The sequence below is a fragment of the Coregonus clupeaformis genome, chromosome 9 (assembly GCF_020615455.1).
Source record: "Coregonus clupeaformis isolate EN_2021a chromosome 9, ASM2061545v1, whole genome shotgun sequence".
NCBI classification, from domain to species: domain Eukaryota; kingdom Metazoa; phylum Chordata; class Actinopteri; order Salmoniformes; family Salmonidae; genus Coregonus; species Coregonus clupeaformis.
The window spans coordinates 23,437,949-23,461,817 of record NC_059200.1 but is presented as its reverse complement, the minus strand read 5'-3'; the positions used below and the strand labels follow the sequence as shown (position 1 = coordinate 23,461,817).

The 23,869-nt window shown below is 41.9% G+C and overlaps 1 protein-coding gene across 2 annotated transcripts in view; it reads right to left on the bottom strand.

Annotated features, from left to right (window-relative positions):
* cntnap3 (contactin associated protein family member 3) overlaps nucleotides 1-23,869 on the bottom strand; it is a 218,777-nt gene that overhangs the window by 177,896 nt on the left and 17,012 nt on the right. For both annotated transcript variants that reach the window (XM_041885548.1, XM_041885549.1), the window contains exon 2: nucleotides 15,313-15,423. In XM_041885548.1, the coding sequence (XP_041741482.1) occupies nucleotides 15,313-15,423 (111 nt within the window). The remainder of the gene's footprint in view (nucleotides 1-15,312; nucleotides 15,424-23,869) is intronic.

Genomic DNA, 23,869 nt, shown 5'->3' with positions numbered 1-23,869 from the left:
AGCCAGAGACAGCAGGGGTTCAAACTGTAGAACCCAGTTCCTACATTTGAATATAAAAATGGATTTGATCAAACAAAACTATGCTACATTTGATCTCTGGGACCCTTAGGATGACAAATCAAAGTATGCTTTTACTTACAACACTCATGCTAATTACATTAGCGCACGTTCGCTCAACCATCCCTTATCCGGGACACCGATCGCGTAGAGGTTAAGGTTGCAGTGACACATCCATAACCTGAGTGGAAACCAGATCGCGTACCAGAGAGAATACTATAGACATCAAGAAAGCCAGTCAGCTGAATATTGACACGTTTTCCCAACACTTTTGATAAACAGGGCAAAATAGAAATTGGCCTATAACAGATAAATCAAATCAAATCCACATGCGCCGAATACAACAGGTGTAGACATTACCGTGAAATGCTTACTTACAGCCCTTAACCAACTATGCATTTATTTTTTATTTTTTAATAAAAAAGTAAAATAAAACAACAACAAAAAAGTGTTGAGAAAAAAAGAGCAGAAGTAAAATAAAATAACAGTAGGGAGGCTATATACAGGGGTGTACCGGTGCAGAGTCAATGTGCGGGGCCACCGGCTAGTTGAGGTAGTTGAGGTAATATGTACATGTGAGTAGAGTTAAAGTGACGATGCATAAATAATTAACAGAGTAGCAGCAGCGTAAAAAGATGGGGTGGTGGTGGGGGGGGCAGTGCAAGTAGTTCGGTTAGCCATGATTAGCTGTTCAGGAGTCTTATGGCATGGGGGTAGAAGCTGTTGAGAAGGCTTTTGGACCTAGACTTGGCGCTCCGGTACCGCTTGCCGTGTGGTAGCAGAGAGAACAGTCTATGACTAGGGTGGCTGGAGTCTTTGACAATTTTGAGGGCCTTCCTCTGACACCACCTGGTATAGAGGTCCTGGATGGCAGGAAGCTTGGCCCCAGTGATGTACTGGGCCGTACGCACTACCCTCTGTAGTGCCTTGCGGTCGGAGGCCGAGCAGTTGCCATACCAGAAGGTGATGCAACCAGTCAGGATGCTCTCGATGGTGCAGCTGTAGAACTTTTTGAGAATCTGAGGACCCATGCCAAATATTTTCTGTCTCCTGAGGGGGAATAGGCTTTGTCGTGCCCTCTTCACGACTGTCTTGGTGTGTTTGGACCATGATAGTTCGTTGGTGATGTGGACATCAAGGAACTTGAAGCTCTCAACCTGTTCCACTACAGCCCCGTCGATGAGAATGGGGGCGTGCGCAGTCCTCTTTTTTTTTCCTGTAGTCCACAATCATCTCCTTTGTCTTGGTCACGTTGAGGGAGAGGTTGTTATCCTGGCACCACACGGCCAGGTCTCTGACCTCCTCCCTATAGGCTGTCTCATCGTTGTTGGCAAACTTAATGATGGTGTTGTAGTCGTGCCTGGCCATGCAGTAATGGGTGAACAGGGAGTACAGGTGGGGACTGAGCACGTACCCCTGATGGGCCCCCGTGTTGAGGATCAGCGTGGCAGATGTGTTGTTACCTACCCTTACCACCTGGGGGCGGCCCGTCAGGAAGTCCAGGATCCAGTTGCAGAGGGAGGTGTTTAGTCCCAGGATCCTTAGCTTAGTGATGAGCTTTGAGGGCACTATGGTGTTGAACGCTGAGCTGTAGTCAATGAATAGCATTCTCACGTAGGTGTTCCTCTTGTCCAGGTGGGAAAGGGCAGTGTGGAGTGCAATAGAGATTGCGTCATCTGTGGATCTTTTGGGGCGGTATGCAAATTGGAGTGGGTCTAGGGTTAGGATCAGCTTGATCGCTCCCTTTAAATAAAGGACACACCGTGGCTGCCTTCCAAGCAATGGAACCTCCCCAGAGAGGAGAGACAGGTTAAAAAGGTCAGAGACAGGCTTGGCCATCTACACACAATACCCCATAATGACAAAGTGAAAACATGTTTTTAGAAACGTTTGCAAATTTATTTAAATTGAAATACAGAAATATCTAATTTACATAATTATCCACACGCCTTTGCTATAATCATCCAAATTGAGCTCAGGTGCATTGAATTTCCTTTGATCATCCTTGAGATGTCACTACAAATTGAGTCCACCTGTGGCCAATTCCATTTTTTGGACATGATTTAGAAAGAAACACATCTGTCTATATAAGGTCCAACAGTTGACAGTGCATGTCAGAGCAGAAACTATACCATGAAGTCCAAGGAACTGTCCGTAGGTTTCTGATAGAATTGTGATGAGGCATATATTTTGGGAAGGGTATAAAACAATTTCTAGAGTGTTGAACGTTTCCAAGAGCACAGTGGTCTCCATCATTGGGACATGGAAAAAATATGGAACTACCCAGACTCTGCCAAACTGAGCAACCGGGCAAGAAGGACCTTGGTCAGGGAGGTGACCAAGAACCCACTCTGACAGAACTACTGAGATGGGAGAACCTGCCACAAGGACAACAGCACTTCACCAATCTGGGCTTTAAGGGCGAGTAGCCAGACAGAAGCCTCTCCTGAGAAAAAGGCACATAACAGCATGCCTGGAAAATGACACGTGAAAGACTCTGAGATCATAAAGCAAAAAATTCTGTGGTCTGATGAGACATAAATGTACAGTGGGGAAAAAAAGTATTTAGTCAGCCACCAATTGTGCAAGTTCTCCCACTTAAAAAGATGAGAGTGGCCTGTAATTTTCATCATAGGTACACGTCAACTATGACAGACAAAATGAGAATTTTTTTTCCAGAAAATCACATTGTAGGATTTTTAATGAATTTATTTGCAAATTATGGTGGAAAATAAGTATTTGGTCAATAACAAAAGTTTCTCAATACTTTGTTATATACCCTTTGTTGGCAATGACACAGGTCAAACGTTTTCTGTAAGTCTTTCTGTAAGTCTTTTCACACACTGTTGCTGGTATTTTGGCCCATTCCTCCATGCAGATCTCCTCTAGAGCAGTGATGTTTTGGGGCTGTCGCTGGGCAACACGGACTTTCAACTCCCTCCAAAGATTTTCTATGGGGTTGAGATCTGGAGACTGGCTAGGCCACTCCAGGACCTTGAAATGATTCTTACGAAGCCACTCCTTCGTTGCCCGGGCGGTGTGTTTGGGATCATTGTCATGCTGAAAGACCCAGCCACGTTTCATCTTCAATGCCCTTGCTGATGGAAGGAGGTTTTCACTCAAAATCTCACGATACATGGCCCCATTCATTCTTTCCTTTACACGGATCAGTCGTCCTGGTCCCTTTGCAGAAAAACAGCCCCAAAGCATGATGTTTCCACCCCCATGCTTCACAGTAGGTATGGTGTTCTTTGGATGCAACTCAACATTCTTTGTCCTCCAAACACGACGAGGTTGAGTTTTTACCAAAAAGTTCTATTTTGGTTTCATCTGACCATATGACATTCTCCCAATCCTCTTCTGGATCATCCAAATGCACTCTAGCAAACTTCAGACGGGCCTGGACATGTACTGGCTTAAGCAGGGTGACACGTCTTGCACTGCAGGATTTGAGTCCCTGGCGGCGTAGTGTGTTACTGATGGTAGGCTTTGTTACTTTGGTCCCAGCTCTCTGCAGGTCATTCACTAGGTCCCCCCATGTGGTTCTGGGATTTTTACTCACCGTTCTTGTGATCATTTTGACCCCACGGGGTGAGATCTTGCGTGGAGCCCCAGATCGAGGGAGATTATCAGTGGTCTTGTATGTCTTCCATTTCCTAATAATTGCTCGCACAGTTGATTTCTTCAAACCAAGCTGCTTACCTATTGCAGATTCAGTCTTCCCAGCCTGGTGCATGTCTATAATTTTGTTTCTGGTGTCCTTTGACAGCTCTTTGGTCTTGGCCATAGTGGAGTTTGGAGTGTGACTGTTTGAGGTTGTGGACAGGTGTCTTTTATACTGATAACAAGTTCAAACAGGTGCCATTAATACAGGTAACGAGTGGAGGACAGAGAAGCCTCTTAAATAAGAAGTTACAGGTCTGTGAGAGCCAGAAATCTTGCTTGTTTGTAGGTGACCAAATACTTATTTTCCACCATAATTTGCAAAAATTCATTAAAAATCCTACAATGTGATTTTCTGGATTTTTTTCCCTCATTTTGTCTGTCATAGTTGACGTGTACCTATGATGAAAATTACAGGCCTCTCTCATCTTTTTAAGTGGGAGAACTTGCACAGTTGGTGGCTGACTAAATACTTTTTTTCCCCACTGTAACTCTTTGGCCTGAATGTAAAGCGCTATGTCTGGAGAAAACCAGGCACGGCTCATCACCTGTCTAACACCATCCCTACCGTGAAGCATGGTGGTGGCAGCATCATGCTATGGGGATGCTTTTCAGCGGCAGGGACTGGGGGACTGGTAAGGATAGAGGGGACAATGAATGGAGCCAAATACAGGCAAATCCTTGATGAGAACCTGCTTCAGAGTGCAAACGACCTTAGACTAGGGCGAAGGTTTACGTTCCAACAGGACAATGACCCCAAGCATACAGCCAAAGCAATGCTGGAATGGCTTCAGAACAACAATGTGAAAGTCCTTGAGTGGCCCAGCCAAAGCCAATAATTCAATCCCATTGAAAATCTGTAGAAAGACTTGAAAATTGCTGTTCACCACCGCTCCCCATCTGACTTCACAGAGCTTGAGTAAATCTGCAAGAAAGAATGGGAGAAAATTCCAAAATCCAGATGTGCAAAGTTGACACAGACATACCCAAGACTACTCAAAGCTGCAATCGCCGCCAAAAGTGCATCTAGAAAGTATTGATTCAGGGGTGTGAATACTTATGTAAATGTATTATTTATGTGTTTCATTTTCAATACATTTGCAAAAATTTCTAAAAACATGTTTTCACTTTGTTATTATGAGGTATTGTGTGTAGATGGGTGAGAAAAAATTTCTATTTTGAATTCAGGCTGTAACACAACAAAATGTGGAATAAGTCATGGGGTATGAATCTTTTCTGAAGGCACTGTATCTGACTAAAAGTCTGAAAATAGTAACATTATCAGTGGCATCTAATCATTTGTCCATAATCAACGCTTTGGCTATATCAACCATAAAAGTTTTTTGTGGGCAAATGTTCATAAAAAACAACAACAAATTTGACAAATATAATATTTTACCCTTGAAGCCAAACCCTGTTACATTTCTCTAATGCAATATCTACTACCCAGTGGGAAAAACTTGTTGAAATGATATCACAACCAGATCACAACCTTGTAAACTGGTTGAAATGATGTCATGATTTCAACCAGATTTGCTTTGTGGGAAGTACCCCAAAGAGAGAGCCATGGTTGGTTACCACACTGAGTGGAATTACACAGTACTGCAAACACTATCCTTTTCTAAGGTTCTACAAAATACAACTTTTCTTTTCTTCACAGATCAGTGGTGAATTCCATCACAAGTCACCAATGTAGCTGTAGGGTTTCAAAATTGAATAATCCCTTTACTCTCTGTTCCAATAAATCTCTACCCTCTGTCTTTAGATTTGGTCATATTGTGTATGACAGGCCTTCCAACCAGGAAGATAAAATCACTCAGACTTTTCTCCTCTTCCTGTTATGGGCTGCGTCCAAAATGGCACCCTATTCCAGAAATCATCCACTAGATTGAGCCGCGGGACAATTATTTTCTTCAGCGGATGGTGAGGGGGCCGGAACATAATTACAAATCATTTGTAGACTAAAACAAAATGTCGGCACTTTTTCTATAATGTTTTATGAGATTGGAGAACACATTGGGAGGGATCGTCGACCATTCCTCCATACAGAATCTTTCCAGATCCTTGATATCCTTCGGTCTGTGCTTATGGACTGCCCTGTTCAATTCAAACCACAGGTTTCCAATGAGGTTAGTCTCGAGACTGGCCATTGCTAAATGTTGTGGTCAATTAACCATTTTCTTTGTGGATTTGTATGTGTGCTTGGGGTCATTGTCTTGCTGGAAGATCCAGAGGCAACCAGGTTTTTGGCTAAAATGTCCTGATACTTGGTAGAGTTCATGATGCAGTTGACCTTACCAAGGGCCCCAAGGTAAGAGGTTATTTTCTGCATATGCATCCTTCTTTCGAGGCCAAACCCATCTCTGGTGTGCATGGCCAAAGAGCAATTTCGTAATCTCATCTGACCATTAAGCAAACTCCAGGTGTTTACATTTGTTGGTTGCTCTCAATAAAGGCTTTTTTTATGGCAACCTTTCTAAATAGCCTATAGGCATGGAGGTGGCATCTAATTGTAGATTTGGAGAGATGTGACCAAGATCTGTAATTACCCAACTGTGACCACTTTTCTTTGCCTTCCAAAATATCTTCCTCACTGTGCGTGGGGACAAGATACAAATGCGTCCAATACCAGGCAAGTTTAGCACTGTTCCAGTGGTTTTAAACTTCTTCATTGTTGCCCTAATAGCGGTAAGTGGTATATTTGTTTTTTCAGTAGCTTTTTTTGCACCCATTCCCTGATTTATAAAAGTCAACAATCATTTGTATATTTTCATTTGTGAGTTCTTTGCCATTCCCCATGCTGATGGATGACAAAGCAATTTTACATGCGTTACCTCATATTTATACCCCAGTGAAAAAGGAAGCCATTGAAGGCCACAATACAGTACCTTAAACTGAGGTTAATTTAAGTATAATGTTAATGTTAATTTTATTTAGTTTTAATTTATTTATAAGACTCTTTAGGGGTGCCAATCATTTTGACACATTCAGTACTTTTTTTACTTGTTAAACAAAATCTCTTTCTAAGAGTAATAAATAATATAACTGTGCACTTTTTGGAGTACACAATATAGCTTGGTATTTGTATTATTTATTTCATAGTCTTTTTTGTTCATCTTTATTTTTGTATTTGTATTTATTAAGGATCTCCATTAGCTGCTGCCAAGGCAGAAGCTACTCTTCCTGGGGTCCAAACACATTAAGGCACTTACATTACACATAAAACAAAAGATAAAACAGTTACAGTTACATTACAGTAACAGTATTACACCACTACATATCTCCAATACAAAATGTATAATACCACCATACAACAATATTACAATGTACGTGTGTGTAGAGTGCGTATGCTAGAGTGTGCGTGTCTGTACCTGTGTGTGTGTGTCTCTTCACAGTCCCCGCTGTTCCATAAGATGTTTTTTTATCTATTTTTGAAATCTGATTCTACTGCTTGCATCAGTTACCTGATGTGGAATAGAGTTCCATGTAGTTATGGCTCTATGTAGTACTGTACGCCTCCCATAGTTTGTTCTGGACTTGGGGATTGTGAAGAGACCTCTAGTGGCATGTCTTGTGGGGTATGCATGGGTGTCCGAGCTGTGTGCTAGTAGTTTAAACAGACAGCTCGGTGCATTCAGCTTGTCAACACTTCTTACAAAAACAAGTAGTATTGAAGTCAATCTCTCCTCCACTTTGAGCCGTGAGAGATTGACATGCATATCATTAATGTTAGCTGTACATTTAAGTGCCAGCAGTGCAGCCCTGTTATGAGCCAATTGTAATATTCCTAGGTCCCTCTTTGTGGCACCTGACCACATGACTGAACAGTAGTCCAGGTGCGACAAAACTAGGGCCTGTAGGACCTGCTTTGTTGATAGTGTTGTTAAGAAGGCAGAGCAGCGCTTTTTATGGACAGACTTCTCCCCGTTTTAGCTATTGTTGTATCAATATGTTTTGACCATGACAGTTTACAATCCAGGCTTACTCCAAACAGTTTAGTCACCTTAACTTGCTCAAATTCCACAGTATTCATTACAAGATTTAGTTGAGGTTTAGGGTTTAGTGAATGATTTGTCCCAAATACAATGCTTTTAGTTTTAGAAATATTTAGGACTAATTTATTCCTTGCCACCCATTTTGAAACTAACTGCAGCTCTTCGTTAAGTGTTGCAGTCATTTCAGTCGCTGTGGTAGCTGACGTGTATAGTGTTGAGTCATCCGCATATATAGACACACTGGCTTTACTCAAAGCTAGTAATTTGCTGGCAAATAATTAAATTAGTTGGCAATATCAGTGGGTTTTGTGATGAATGAGCCATCTGATTCAATGAATGATGGAGCTGAGTTTTCCTTTGTGCCCAAATTTTTATTTAAGGTTCTCCAAAGCTTTTTACTATCATTCTTTATATAATTTATCTTTGTTTCATAGTATAGTTTCTTCTTTTTATTCAGTTTAGTCACATGATTTCTCAAGTTGCATGACGTTTGCCAATCGGTTGTGCTGCCAGACTTATTTGCCATACCTTTTGCCTCATCCCTCTCAACCATACAATTTTTCAATTCCTCATCAATCCTCATTAACCGTTTTTACAGTCATTTTCTTAATTGGTGCATGCTTATTAGTAATTGGAAAAAGCAATTTTGTCACGCCCTGACTCAGGGGACTCTTATATGTTGAGTCAGGGTGTGTGTATTCTTTGTTTGTATATATTCTATGTTGTATATCTAGCATGTGTGGATCTATGTTGGCCGGTGTAGTTCCCAATCAGAGGCAGCTGTCGCTCGTTGTCTCTGATTGGGGCCAATACTTGGCACAGTCTAGTTGTGGGATCTTGTTCCGGTTAAGGTATGTTGTGTGTGCTACCTTGGACTTCACGGTTCATTTCCTTTGTTGTTTTGTTGTGTGTTTAACAGTTAAAATAAACATGTACGCATATCACGCTGCGCCTTGGTCTGACCCGTCATTAAACGAACGTGACAAATTTCATAAATGTGTCAAGTGCAGTGTCTTGTTTCTCCTCATTACACACCAGCAAATATTCTTTACATCATCAACATAAGAATCACTACAAAACATATTGTATGACCTCTTATACACTATATTAGGCCCAGCGTTTGGAACTTTGGCTTTCCTAGACATGGCTACTATATTGTGATCACTACATCCGATGGATATGGATACTACTTTAAAGCAAATGTATGCAGCATTAGTAAAGATGTGATCAATACATGTTGATGATTTCATTCCTGTGCTGTTTGTAACTACCCTGGCAGGTTGACTGATAACCTGAACCAGGTATCAGGCACTGGTTACAGTTTGAAGCTTTTTCTTGAGTGGGCAGCTTGATGAAAGCAAGTCAATATTGAAATCACCCAGCAAATATACCTCTCTGTTGATCACATACATTATCAAGCATTTCACACATATTATCCAGATACTGACTGTGAGCACTTGGTCTATAGCAGCTTCACACAAGAATGGGCTTTAGGTGAGGCAGATGAACCTGTAGCCATATTACTTCAACAGTATTTAACAAGGGTGCCAATAATTTTGGAGGTAACTGTAAATCATTCCTGCCTGGCCTGGACTGCTACGTGCTGCCCTGTCTATTTTAGAGGGGAGATGGGGAAATTGTGGCCGACACGACTTTGGCGAGTCATACCAGCTTTCCAGCAAAGAGCAGATGCGTGTCTAATGAACGGACTACTCACTCATCAATAATGTACTGTTTTTCTTGCTAGTGAATGAATGAGGAATAGAGACCTGTTTAGAGTGTGGGGCCTTGACTGACACCAACCGTCCAATAATGGCCATATGAATAACATGGCAGATCATCAGAGGGAAAAGACTGGGTGGAATTAGGGGGGACTTTCTGATAGGACTACTGATAGGACTTTCCAAGCTGGCATCTGGCTGAGCTGCCAGTTCAGGTAAATGTTCACTAGACCAAAATGGCCGCCAGTTTCTCTCCAAAGACATGAGAGACCAATCAGACCATAAAACCGGAGGACAGTGGAGCGCTGATTGAACAAATAGATCAATATGTGATTAGCCAATAGTCCTATATCGAGTGAATTTCAATGAATGGTCTCCACTTAGTTGAATTTCACTTTAAAATCTAATTTGATCTTTTGAGAAAGGAATTAGCCAGCCAAAATTTCAAAGCCTATTTCAATATAATTGTACAACTGTCAGTATCACGATGATGAAAAAATAAACCATTTAAATGTTAAATACTGCTATTAACGTTTAGCAAAGGGATGAACTCAAGTTGTCCGAATTGCTTCTCCACAATCAAAAATGAGACTGGAGACTGAGTAACTCATAATTAGAATCCAACACACAGTTGTGTGTATTCAAAGGGATACGGCAGTGTCAGAGACAGTGATGGTGACAGAAGGTGGGAATAAGAAAGTGAAAGAGAGATAATTAGAAAGAGAGAGAGAGGGTGGAATAGGTAATTAAATAGAAGGGGATAGTGAAAGAAGGAGGGAGAGAGAGAGAGAAACTGGGTTGAATTTAATAAACTAATTTTGTTTTATTGGAGGATAGAATGAGGGAGCGTGACATAGAGAATATAAAAGTCAGAGTGTGTTCATAACCTGGCCTACCATAATGTTTCACAACCTGGCCTACAATAATGGTTCAGACCTTGGCCTAACATAATGCTTCAGAACCTGGTCTACCATAATGTTTCACAACCTGGCCTACAATAATGGTTCAGACCTTGGCCTAACATAATGCTTCAGAACCTGGCCTACCATAATGCTTCAGAACCTGGTCTACCATAATGGTTCATAACCTGGCCTACAATAATGGTTCAGAACTTGGCCTAACATAATGCTTCAGAACCTGGCCTACCATAATGGTTCAGAACCTGGCCTACCATAATGGTTCAGAACCTGGCCTACAATAATGGTTCAGAACCTGGCCTATCATAAAGCTTCAGAACCTGGCCTACCATAATGATTCAAAACCTGGTCTTCCATAATGCATTCTTGTCCCCCTAGGGAGGTGGTTTAACCAGATCTTGACTGGATCTCAATGGGCCTTTCATGTTTCTCCACATTGGATTACATGGACATGGCCACATATCTGATCACAGCACGTGTAGATAGAATGGTGGGTGTAATAGAATGTGTAGAATGGTTGGGTCTGAAAAGCATTCTAATTCCGGACTGACTAGAGGGGTGAACCCATAGAATTAGGAATTAGAATACTTAATTAAGTCATTTAATAGGATCTATGGGTGAACCCATAGAATTACATAATAGTATCTCTGTGGATGACCATCCAACTCTGAGGACAGTCTGAGGACAAACAATATAATTTGCATGGATCAGACAATGTGCCATTTTGATATGTTCTTATACAATGACCTTACTGACTATATATTGTATAAAATCCTATCACCACCTGTTCTCATGTTGCTACTTTCTGATTATAATCGGTGAACGGGAATATTTAATTCACTATTTCAATCAATTTAGTTGTCAGATCACGAAATACCATTCTCAATAAACAAGCCTGGTGAGAAGATACCATACCAGCAGGACTGAACAGAGGGTTATACAGATGTAGGATCTTAATTTGAACCAGTTATCTACAGCTGGAAAATAATCATGCAGCAACAGGAAATGTGAATTATTATGTGGATTATAATTAATGAACATTTTCATAGTGGTTGATACATTTTTCGTTAGGGCAAATCAATTCTGAAATTTCTAAGTGGAAATTACTATCTTTAGAAGCTTAAAATACTGATCAACTTAAGATTCTACATCTGTATTATAGAGCCTTGATAGTTACCACTGTTCATTTTGTCAGTAAATTGAATCAGTAATGTGAATATCCTCTGAGAAACACTAGCTAGAGGATGATAAGTGTTAACATGTGCAGGCAGATATGTAAATTAGATGGATTCATTAATTTATTCATTGATTTCTTCTTAGAACAGCTGGGATTGTGTCGTCTCGTGCCCTGCCATGTAAGAAAGCAATTTGAGAGTCACTGCATTCGTCATCTTCTGAAAACGCCCTTTGTAGGATACATTATGCAGCATCACTGTTTCAACCCTATGGGATGCCATGTTGTTAGATCCTCCTCCATTCACAGAAAGGACAGAGAGTGAGCTTGAAAACAGTCAAAGGTCAAATAGAAGAGAGGATATTGAGAGGCGTCTTTGCAATGTCCTGTTAACAACAGATTACGATTCTGTACTCCATCACTAGAAATGTTCACCCAAAGAGCAAAGCTCTTTTCTGGTTGTAATGATGTCATTTAATCCTATACACTCGTACCTATATACAGGTTGAAAATGGCTGATTTGGGCACTGATAAACAGCTAAATTGGAACACAGTGGCTGTACAGTAACATGTTATACATGACCTCAGAGCTATGGCTCTGCACCTCACAGCTCTCTATGGGTTTTGACTGACAGCCGTTCTGAACTTGAGCAACTCGCATGACAAGAAGTTTCCCCCATCACTCCTGCTAATTGGGCAACTTTTGCAAATGTTATGTTGTCTGAGTGAGGGAAAAGCTGTAAATTAAGAGAGAATGTTTGGTTATTGTGAAGAAAATTAGCCAAGGCACACGCACCTGAATGCACTCATGACTTCATTCTTCATTTCTCTGAATTGCCTTGTGAAAGCCTAACACTATAATATCGTATTTCTTATCTTAGCTAGTCATGTTGGCAATAGAACAAGCTTTCAAATGATGCCCACCTCACCCAGATTGCGACCAACAGTAATTGTGTGATGGCAGGGATGCTGGGCTGTGTTCCAAACAAAACAACTACAAGTGTGTTTGCTCTAGTTCCTCAACAGCACAACTAGAAGAGCTAAAAAAAAATAACCTTATAGTTGAAGAATCTTCTTTGAGTCATAAAAGTGCATTGAAATTACTTAGGAACTGTGCACACTTTAGAGAGGTGTGTGGCCACTTGGAGACACCAGTTAGTCCTCTCACTCAAACCCTTGTACTTTTTTTGTCCTATGTTGCACCTACACCACATTTTCTAGGAGTATTCTTATCATGTTACTGAATGTATCCAGAGTATTTTCAGATTTCATTATCAATGTTATGGATACAGGTATCCTGTGTCTTTTTGTGTTTTTCCTCTCCTTCTGCCTCTCCTTCATTTAGCAGACGCTCTTATCCAGAGCGACTTACAGTTAGTGAATACATATATATATATTTTTATGATTTTTTTATACTGGCCCCCCGTGGGAATCGAACCCACAACCCTGGCGTTGCAAACGCCATGCTCTATCAACTGAGCTACATCCCTGCCGGCCATTCCCTCCCCTACCCTGGACGACGCTGGGCCAATTGTGCACCGCCCATGAGTCTCCCGGTCGCGGCCGGCTGTGACAGAGCCTGGATGCAGTGCCTTAGACCACTGCGCCACTCAGGAAATAAATAATACTGTGGTGTCCTGTGTTCTCACTCATTTGCTGGTTACTCTGTTTGGTAACTTTGTTGTGTGTTTCTGGGAAAAGGGGAATTTAAGCATGTTGCCCTTGGGCATACATTACCCGTAGGAAGAAAACTGTCTAAAACCACTAGTTAGACCTGAGCGGCCCACCCACTGTAATTTTTGTATGATTAGCAGTAGATTAGCGGTTCTTGAGGCAGGCAAGATCAGTTTAGGTTTTTTTTACACTATTGTTTCCTTTCTTGGGTCCTGCTCAGCCCTTTTTCCCAAACCTTTACCGTGTGTTAAAAAATAAACATTTTAAGTTTGACGGTAGTTTATGGTTGTCGTGTAGTTTTTGTTCTCACTGTTCCATGTCACGATTCTAATTTGCATGAATTATGTTACGGGTCTCTTGTCCATCCACCCTAGACGTTTAAAGCCACGGGGTTCGTAACAATCAACAAATGCAACGAAAAGTACAGTAAATGTAAAATGCACATACAATCAACAGTGGATTCAGTCTTGTGTCAGGTGAACTGTTGTATCCTCACATTTGGTCTAATAATTTTCACAATCTACCAGCTGTTCCCTTTCAATTGCTACCATGGTTATGCATATGCTTTTCATATTTCTTCTGTAAGAAAAATATTTTAATTTAGCCCTATCCATATAGGCCAATTCCCACAAGTGTAAAGGGTTAAACAATCTTCTACCTCTGGTGCAGACATTAACTGATATCTAAAACAAGTAACCTGACTGACACTGCTTCATCATGATCAAACACAGGGAAATATACCAAACTGATGATACCATAGACAGTTTTAGACACCCATCGATCCACCCAGATCAACTCAGATGGGAATAGTGAAATACCAACCCTGTGTGCTTACTGCTACAGCCATCAATGACAGCATGGAAGCAGCATCCAACAAGCTTAGTTTGTTTTGGTCTCACAGTTCAAGAAAATCATTCTCTTATGTGGCTGCTAAAAATCCCTCCTTTCCCAAATTATTTTCTGCTTTCAAGCTAGAAACAAAATAGATAAACCCTCCACGTTTTAAAACATTCAAACAAAGAACCACCGTGATAGCATTTTCCCCTGTAAGCAAGGCAAGCAAACCCTTATATCAGCGTCCAGCAAACCATCCAATCCCCTCTTGATTTTCTTAGTTTGGATGAATCGCAATTCAGATGGTAAGGGTGGGTGACCTTGCTCTCTCTCTCTCTCTCTCTCTCTCTCTCTCTCTCTCTCTCTCTCTCTCTCTCTCTCTCTCTCTCTCTCTCTCTCTCTCTCTCTCTCTCTCTCTCTCTCTCTCTCTCTCTCTCTCTCTCTCTCTCTCTCTCTCTCTCTCTCTCTCTCTCTCTCTCTCTCTCTCTCTCTCTCTCTCTCTCTCTCTCTCTCTCTCTCTCTCTCTCTCTCTCTCTCTCTCTCTCTCTCTCTCTCTCTCTCTCTCTCTCTCTCTCTCCCCCTCTCTCTCCCTCTCTCTCTCTCCCTCCCTCCCTCCCTCTCTCTCCTCTCCCTCCCTCTCTCCCTCTCTTCCTCCCTCTCTCTCTTCCCTTTCTCAAGTCACAAACTAAATCAACTGGATCCTGCGCCACTGCTGCTGAAACCTGCCTTTGATGTTCTTTATGCACAGTCCTGTGGGGAACCCAACCCTTGCTCTCCTTTTCCCCCTCTCGCAATGATCAACTGAGCCTCACAACACCACAGTGTACGGACGGAACACAGCCTCCCAATAATAGTGGGGATACTAAGGAATACTTCAATCAATACAGGGTCCATATCAGGCTCTTTTCTCAAGCCAAACAATGCCTTATTATTTTTCCCATCCTTTACTCCAACTTGAAATGGGGAATGGATGAGGTCAATGTGTGTGAAGCATTGCAAAAAGCCATTGGGACTACACAACCCCTTTCCTCAGAACTACTGCAGTAGAATAGTACACTCTTAGAAAAAAAGGTGCTATCTAGAACCAAAAAATGGTTCTTCGGAACCCTTTTGGGTTCCATTAAGAACTTTTCCACAGAGGGTTCTACTTGGAACCCAAAAGGGTTCTACCTGAAACCAAAAATGGTTCTACCTGGAACCAAAAAAGGTTATCCTATAGGGACAGCTGAAGCACCCTTTTTTTTCAATAGTGTATGTATCAAAAGTCCAGTACTCACCATCTCTCCTGTTGACTTTAGCGAAGCCGGGCCCATGGCTGTTGGATAACTGAGAGGAGCTTCTGAAGGAGGACTGGGGCAGGTTGGACACCAGTGGGCCATCACAGCTGTCTGTCAAGCCAACATGAAACACAAAGCAAAGGATTAGTCTTTGAGCTCTGGACTAGTAGTAACTCAGCATAGTAGCTCCAAAGAACATTATCAAGGCGGAATCATGCTAAAAGTGAGTTGACACTATACTGTCAGCAGTGATAGAAAACACCATCGACACCATTGTGGTGGCATCACAGAATGTCATCACCATTTGAATGACATCTGTCAGGAGTGCTGTATGTGGAAGGTGCGGGAATCAGGCGCAGGACACAGAAGCTTCGTTCAACAGTCTTTAGTGAATCAATACGAGCAAAAGTGCCCGGAGACGAGCGATACGCACACAGGCGTAAAAGAACAGGAAAAATACTAACGCGCACAACAAGTGCGAAAACCTCTCCTAAAAACCAAGGAGGGAAAACCAATACAGACAGGAAGCTCAATAACACACAACACAAGACTAACAAAACGAGAACTTATAGGACACATAATCAACGCTAACTAACCACAGGTGTACAACAATCAGACAAAAGCAAACAAACATAGAAACATACAACGGTGGTAGCTAGTATTCCGGGGACAACGACCGCCGAAACCTGCCCGAGCAAGGAGGAGGAGCAGCCTCGGCAGATTCCGTGACAACATCACTGTAAAATCAATACATAATGCAGATCACTATTATGTTCCAACACCACAAATGTGTGCTATGGCTTTCTTGGAAGAGACCAAAACACCAAGACCAAAACAATATCACAAAATGCGTTACAGAGTGACTTGAACTCAACTGTAATATGTTGTAAAACCAAAACCCCACAAAATATTGATAAACCAAATTATGAAAATATTTCAACCACACGAGATCAACTCAAAAGAGTCAAACACTGCAAAAGCAGTGTGTTCTTGCCACATTGAAGAAACCCTTCTGTGAATTACCAGTAAGGACCACGCCATCCTATTCAAATAGGAGCTGCACTTTGCAGTACTTACACTAGATAGGAAGAGAAGAGAAGAGAAGAGAAGAGAAGAGAAGAGAAGAGAAGAGAAGAGAAGAGAAGAGAAGAGAAGAGAAGAGAAGAGAAGAGAAGAGAAGAGAAGAGAAGAGAAGAGGAGAGAAGAGGAGAGGACTCATTGACCACCTCTAACATGGTCCCCATGTGATCAAGTGTTTTTGCTCTAATGATGTCAGATTGGGTATTGCATCAAGTTTTGTCTGTTAGAACCATCTCAGTAATAACACAAGCTGGTGACTCATGTCGTTTGGATCCAGAGACTCTCAGAGGCCTGTTCATGCTCCATACACTTTTATGATTATGACTGTTATGACTGAAGGTTTAGATTGCAATAAAACACACACGCGCATACACACGAGCATGCTTGTACACATATGACCAAACGCTCAGACACATGCTAGCGGTACGTGGCTACGTGCACAAGCAAACACATACACATGCACGTGTGCACACAAATGCACACACACACAAACACACACACAGATAAAGTAGGCTTATCTCTTAATACATTCAAAACAGAACAATAAGAAACAAGTATGACAGAGGGCAGTTGAGCAGTTTATCAACAAGGCTTTAATGCTACTTTGGGGGGTTCTACTAAGCTGGAATTGTTTAAAGATGGTCATACCATGGATCATTTAGCTATTTTATTTAGAATTGTAGGACCCCTGTAGGTAAAAATACAAATAAATGATTTGATAAAATATAGAATTTGGCCTTTGCTACTATAGCCCATAGAAACGCATTGAATAACACATTAATAAATGGCAAAGCAGACAGTCAAAACATAAATCATAAGGAATAAGGTTTTGAAGTGTCTGTCCTATATCTAGGAGATATAAGAAAGATCAGGAAATATTTTTGTTTTTTGGACACATATTTACCCCCTTTTTTTTGTTGGCACGAAACTATCTCTATACCTCCATTAATCTTTTTAACCTGTACCGGGTTACCTTCAGACGAGTCCCGTGACACTTGTGGGGGTCGTAGAGCAAAACGGAGACCACCATCTTTCCATAGAGTGGTTATGTTAGTTAGTAGGCCGTTCGGACGCTACAGACGTTTTGGCGTGCAGTCTCCTGGTCTGACAGACAGCGCTGTAGCTCTGCCACGTTCCACCGCAGATGCAGAAGGTGGATTTATATATCTAAACTGACGGATTTTGATGGGGATTTTTGTATTATCTTAATCATACAGCTTGCAAACCTCTCATTAGTAGTTCACACACACTCTCATCATGACCAACCTACACTCTCTGTCTCTCAATGCGTGTACATGAGGTTGTTTGTTGAGTATTCAGTGTGAAAAGCATTTCAATTATAGTGTTTGAGGGTGGGAAGTGCACTCCAAAAAGAGAGCAGAGGAGTAAAAGCTGAGTTGATCATCACTAATGAGATGAGACTCGTTGAAAACTACTTGACAGAAAGAACAGAGAGTTTGAAAACACAATTTAAAAAAATGTCGGCGTTCAGAGTTAGGCATTTCAGTGCCTTTAGCCACATCTCTGACTGACCTTGTGTTCAGTCATGCACAGACATCACGATGCGATGGAGGAAACTGGAGGTAAATGCTGAATACCTGGTCGGCTCACATTCACTGAACCTCGACAAAACACTCACCTTTACTTGTGTTAGAGCCACCTTTGCAGAACAGGCTTACAGCTACCATACCTCATTCCTCTAGCTCTAAACCAGGGGTGTCAAACTCATTTCATGGAGAGCGTAGTGTCTGCAGGTTTTTGGTTTTTCCTTTCAATTAAGTCCTAGACAACCAGGTGTGGAGAGTTCCGTACTAATTAGTGACATTAATTCATCAATCAAGTACATGGAGGAGCGAAAACTCGCAGACACTCGGCCCTCCGTGGAATGAGTTTGACACCTGTGCTCTAAATCATAGAAATCCCATGTCAATAAAATACAAAACAATACTTAAATCCCAAGGTAATGCTTTATTTGTTTTTAGAGACATAATATATGAACTAATAGCTAGATTCTCTACTTAACATGTTGCTACATAATAGTACTCTTTTTTTAAAATCGCTTTATTTTATTGAATTTTAAAACATACAATCCACCTGCAGTGAAGCCGCTCAACATTTACATTACATTTTAGTCATTTAGCAGACGTTCTCATCCAGAGCGACCCAGAGCAGCAATCAGAGTCAAGTGCCCCGCTCAAGGGCACATCGAAAAATCAAATAAATAAAAAATTGTCACGTGACGAAATACAGTCGTGGTCAAAAGTTTTGAGAATGACACAAGTATTGGTCTTCACAAAGTTCGCTGATTCAGTGTTATGAGATATTTTTGTCAGATGGTATACTGAAGTATAATTACAAGCATTCCATAAGTGTCAAAGGCTTTTATTGACAATTGCATTAAGTTTATGCAAAGAGTCAATATTTGCAGTGTTGACCCTTCTTTTTCAAGACCTCTGCAATCCGCCCTGGCATGCTGTCAATTAACTTCTGGGCACATCCTGACTGATGGCAGCCCATTCTTGCATAATCAATGCTTGGAGTTTGTCAGAATTTGTGGGTTTCTGTTAGTCCACCTGCCTCTTGAGGAGCGACCACAAGTTTTCAATGGGATTATGGTCTGGGGAGTTTCCTGGCCATGGACCCAAAATGTAGATGTTTTGATCCCCGAGCCACTTAGTTATCAATTTTGCCTTATGGCAAGGTGCTCCATCATGCTGGAAAAGGCATTGGTCGTCACCAAACTGTTCTTGGATGGTTGGGAGAAGTTGCTCTTGGAGGATGTGTTGGTACCATTCTTTATTCATGGCTGTGTTCTTAGGCAAAATTGTGAGTGAGCCCACTCCCTTGGCTGAGAAGCAACCCCACACATGAATGGTCTCACGATGCTTTACTGTTGGCATGACACAGGACTGATGGTAACGCTCACCTTGTCTTCTCCGGACAAGGTGTTTTCCGGATGCCCCAAACAATCGGAAAGAGGATTCATCAGAGAAAATGACTTTACCCCAGTCCTCAGCAGTCCAATCCATGTACCTTTTGCAGAATATCAGTCTGTCCCTGATGTTTTTCCTGGAGAGAAGTGGCTTCTTTGCTGCCCTTCTTGACACCAGGCCATCCTCCAAATCTCTTCGCCTCACTGTGCGTGCAGATGCACTCACACCTGCCTGCTGCCATTCCTGAGCAAGCTCTGCACTGGTGGTGCCCCGATCCCGCAGCTGAATCAACTTTAGGAGACGGTCCTGGTGCTTGCTGGACTTTCTTGGACGCCCTGACGCCTTCTTCACAACAATTTAACCTCTCTCCTTGAAGTTCTTGATGATCCGATAAATGGTTGATTTAGGTGCAATCTTACTAGCAGCAATATCCTTGCCTGTGAAGCCCTTTTTGTGCAAAGCAATGATGACGGCACGTGTTTCCTTGCAGGTAACCATGGTTAACAGAGGAAGAACAATGATTTCAAGCACCACTCTCCTTTTAAATCTTCCAGTCTGTTATTCCAACTCAATCAGCATGACAGAGTGATCTCCAGCTTTGTCCTCGTCAACACTCTCACCTGTGTTAACGAGAGAATCACTGACATGATGGCAGCTGGTCCTTTTGTGGCAGCGCTGAAATGCAGTGGAAATGTTTTTTGGGGATTAAGTTCATTTTCATGGCAAAGAGGGACTTTGCAATTAATTGCAATTCATCTGATCACTCTTCATGACATTCTGGAGTATATGCAAATTGCCATAATCAAAACTGAGGCAGCAGACTGTGAAAATTTGTATTTGTGTCATTCTCAAAACTTTTGACCACGACTGTACTGTGTCCCATTTCACATTTTGCTGAAATAAGTCCAGATGATGAAAGTGGAGAATGAATACTGATGAAGATGATGCACCACCTTCACAAACAACAAATAGATATAGAGTATGGATAAGGCACTGGACTGAACTCCAAGACTGAGTTCAATAAGATTCACTGTGTGTCTTTTGGATGTATAAAAAGATTCAGACCATGCTGCATTCAGCAGAAATATAGTCTAATGAGGGCCAATAAAATGCTTGTTTGTGAACTAGAACTATGGAATGGAACACTAACAATCATCCTCAATCCAAACTAAACACCAGTGTTCTGTTCTTGTGTTCCATTCTGCACAACTTGGTTCCACAGTATATTGACCCATGGGGCCTATAGTCTCACAGCTCTCCAGACAGATTGAAGAGCAGAACTGTAGCAGCACACCCAACCTAATGTGCTAACTCCATGTAGTGACATTGCAGGGGTGCTTCAGTCCCTGTTTTAATTAGCTTGTTCCTCTGGCAGTGAATTAATTGGCCAGATTGAGAGAGAGGGAGAGACAGATTGGGCTTGTGGCCAGCTAGCACAATGTAGTTGACTATGGGCGCCTCCCATATGGCACCCTGTTACCTATACAGTGCCCCTGGTCAAAAGTAGTGCACTATATAGGGAATAGGATGCCATTTGGGACGCACCCTATAACATTTACACCCTATAACATTTACACCAACTGCCACAGGAAGTAGAGCAGCTAGAAGCTAGAAGCTTCTGTAGAGTTAAACACGTGCAGTACCAACCTCCACAGGGAAAGACGTGTCCCCAATAATAAACTAAAAGTACTAGACCTTGTTTTTTGTGTTTCATATTGGCCCCAAAAGATAGTGTGACGATCTACTGGTGTATCTACAATAATACAAAATGGCGGAAGTTAATTCCTAACGAAATACGCCTGAATATGGAACCAAACTCGATGGAGGAAGTTTGTGAATGACCTATTCTCCCCAAAGAGCAAAAGGGCTTCAGTCAAGTGAATTAAGAATATGGATAACTAACTTTGGTCCAGTCTAGGGCTATTGAAGACAAATTGTGTGTCCGTCTTTTGAAGAAGAAATAACTGAATTACTTGTATCTTCCTTCGAAGCATGTGAGCCAAGGATGTGAGTGAGCATTACATAATGTACTACAGGGCCTGCAAACTGCCTTGTAGTGTGATCTGATCTGTGATTGACTGCTATTACCCAAAAGAAAGTCCTGGCTCGCCAGACAAACACTATCCAATCATTGAGTTATTGTGATGGTATGATAGCTGCAGCCCTCATAGGGCACCATGCTGTTTCTGCCTGCGGCTACGGAACCCTGAACTCTCTCTCTCTCTCTCCTGCTGTCTCGACCTCTGAACGCTCGACTATGAAAAGCCAACTGACATTTACTCCTGAGGTGTTGAACTGTTGCACCCTCTATAACCGCTGTGGTTAATTATTTGACCCTGCTGGTCATCTATGAACTTTTGAACGTCTTGAAGAACGATCTGGCCTTAACGCTCATATACTCTTGCCTTTCTAGGGAGTTTCTCCTAACCACTGTGCTTCTACATCTGCATTGCTTGCTCTTTGGGGTTTTAGACTGGGTATATGTATTGAACTGTGTGACAACTGCTGATGTAAAAAGGGCTTTAAAAATAGATTTCATTGATTGATCGATCAAGCCCCACTTCTCCCATCTATAGTGGAACCTGCTGTGTTTAAGAGGCGCTTTGCTATGCAGCAGTCACAGGCGGCATTGAATGAACATGCGCTCACACACCAAGGTTATTATATTAAACTAAAACTGAATGGAAAAAAAACTGGGGTTTTCAAACTTTTTTTCTAATGGGGTTTTCAAGCTTCTGAATCTGGAAGGTCACATTGAGATTGACTTTCATTTAATGGTAGACTCGGCGACATGATGTTGCCATGAGCAGCACTGCTGAGCCAGTTAAACAATGCAGCAAGACAATAGCTGATTACACCAGTAAGAAAAACAATGCATCAATTGGATGACTAACGCTCAGCTAGCCAGACAAACTATCCCTGTCTCTGAAATGACCTGACAACAATCAACGCTCTCATTTGTGCTTTACAATAACAACATAGCACCCAGGGATGACCGCAGCCAAGATCAATGTAATCAGTAAAGACAATGATCAAAGGGAGGATGCTGTGGCAATGTAGCAGTTAAAAAGTCTTTATCCTGAATCTGTCAGTCTGCCAGTCTTAACTTCTCTTTACAATAACGCGCAGACACAGAGTTGAGACAAGCTGACGGCAAAGCTGCAAGGATGTCACTCCCCTGACTGGGTTCAAACACGTTTATTACTAGAGCACAGCCACCACTAGGAACATTCACTGACTCCAATACCTTGCCGTGCGACCATGCTAATGCAAATGTCAGCTAAAATCCTTCAGGCAACTTCACTTATGCTAATAGCTCCCAAGACTGTTGTATACACAAGCAAGTAATGAATGGGTAATCTAATGTTGCTTGAAAAACATAAACTAAGATGCTCTATAACCCAGAAACGAGACTAAGGGTCCGTCCTAAATAGTGCACTAGGCCCGGGTCAAACGTAGTGCACTATAAACGGAATACGGTGCCATTTGGGACAGACCCTAAGATGTTTTCAACCATTGCTGCAGCCAGCTGGGTCCTCTCCTCTTCTCTCCTCTCCTCCTCTTTGACGGGCTTGGACATGAAGAAGACTGAAAGATAAACCTGCAAAATGGACGTGTTTTATGCATTCACTTCTCCCACTACAGCTCTAAGGCCTAAATTGTACATAAGCCTGGAGTGTCCACAGGACTATGGTGTGTGGGTGGATAGTGTACTTTCTCCACACTGGGCATAAAAGAGTGACTGATTTATAGCCATCTAGCCTAGGTCCAGGGGATAGGTATACTGTAAGTCTATCCATCAAGACACACTAAGCACTCCTGCTTTAAAAAGTCCTCCTATGATAATTACATTCTCTTTGTGTTTTCTCCCTGGCGACTGACACCAAAATCCTTCTGCAGGGCTGGAGAAAAACACAATTAGCAGACCTGGGTTCAAATACTATTTCACATCATTTCAAATACTGTATGTTAGCTGTGCTTGTTTGAGCTTGCCTGGTGCAATGGAACCAATAGAAAAGTCCTAAAACTTGGCACTCCAAACCCCGCCCACCTGACACTCCAGGCAGGCTAAAGCCAAACGGTCAATGTTTTTGAAAGATTTCAAGTAGTATTTGAACCCAGGTGTGCCAATGAGGGGGTCTTTCAGCAGTCAAGCCTCAGAGGGATAAATGATGACCATACAGCCATAACACAAAACAGTCAATGCACTCCATATCAGGTGTGGAACCGAACGTTCAGTACAGTAAAGGGGAAAATGCCATTACTTTCCACCAACATTTGTCACGTTTCTTTCCCTTCTTCCTAGAGGTGTCAACATTCGCTCAAGCCACATTTTCTCATGTTTAAGTGTTTTATCTAAGTGTCGCTAATATACTTTACAGTAATCCATTTGACTTTATATGTTGTAACTACGCCGTGTCAGTGTGTGTGTGTTTTTTCAGTGTTGAGATATGCCTGTGTACTAACTGATAATCACCAGAGAGGCGGACAGACACAGACGCTGCTGCGACACTTAGAGCAGAGGACCCCTTCACACATAATGG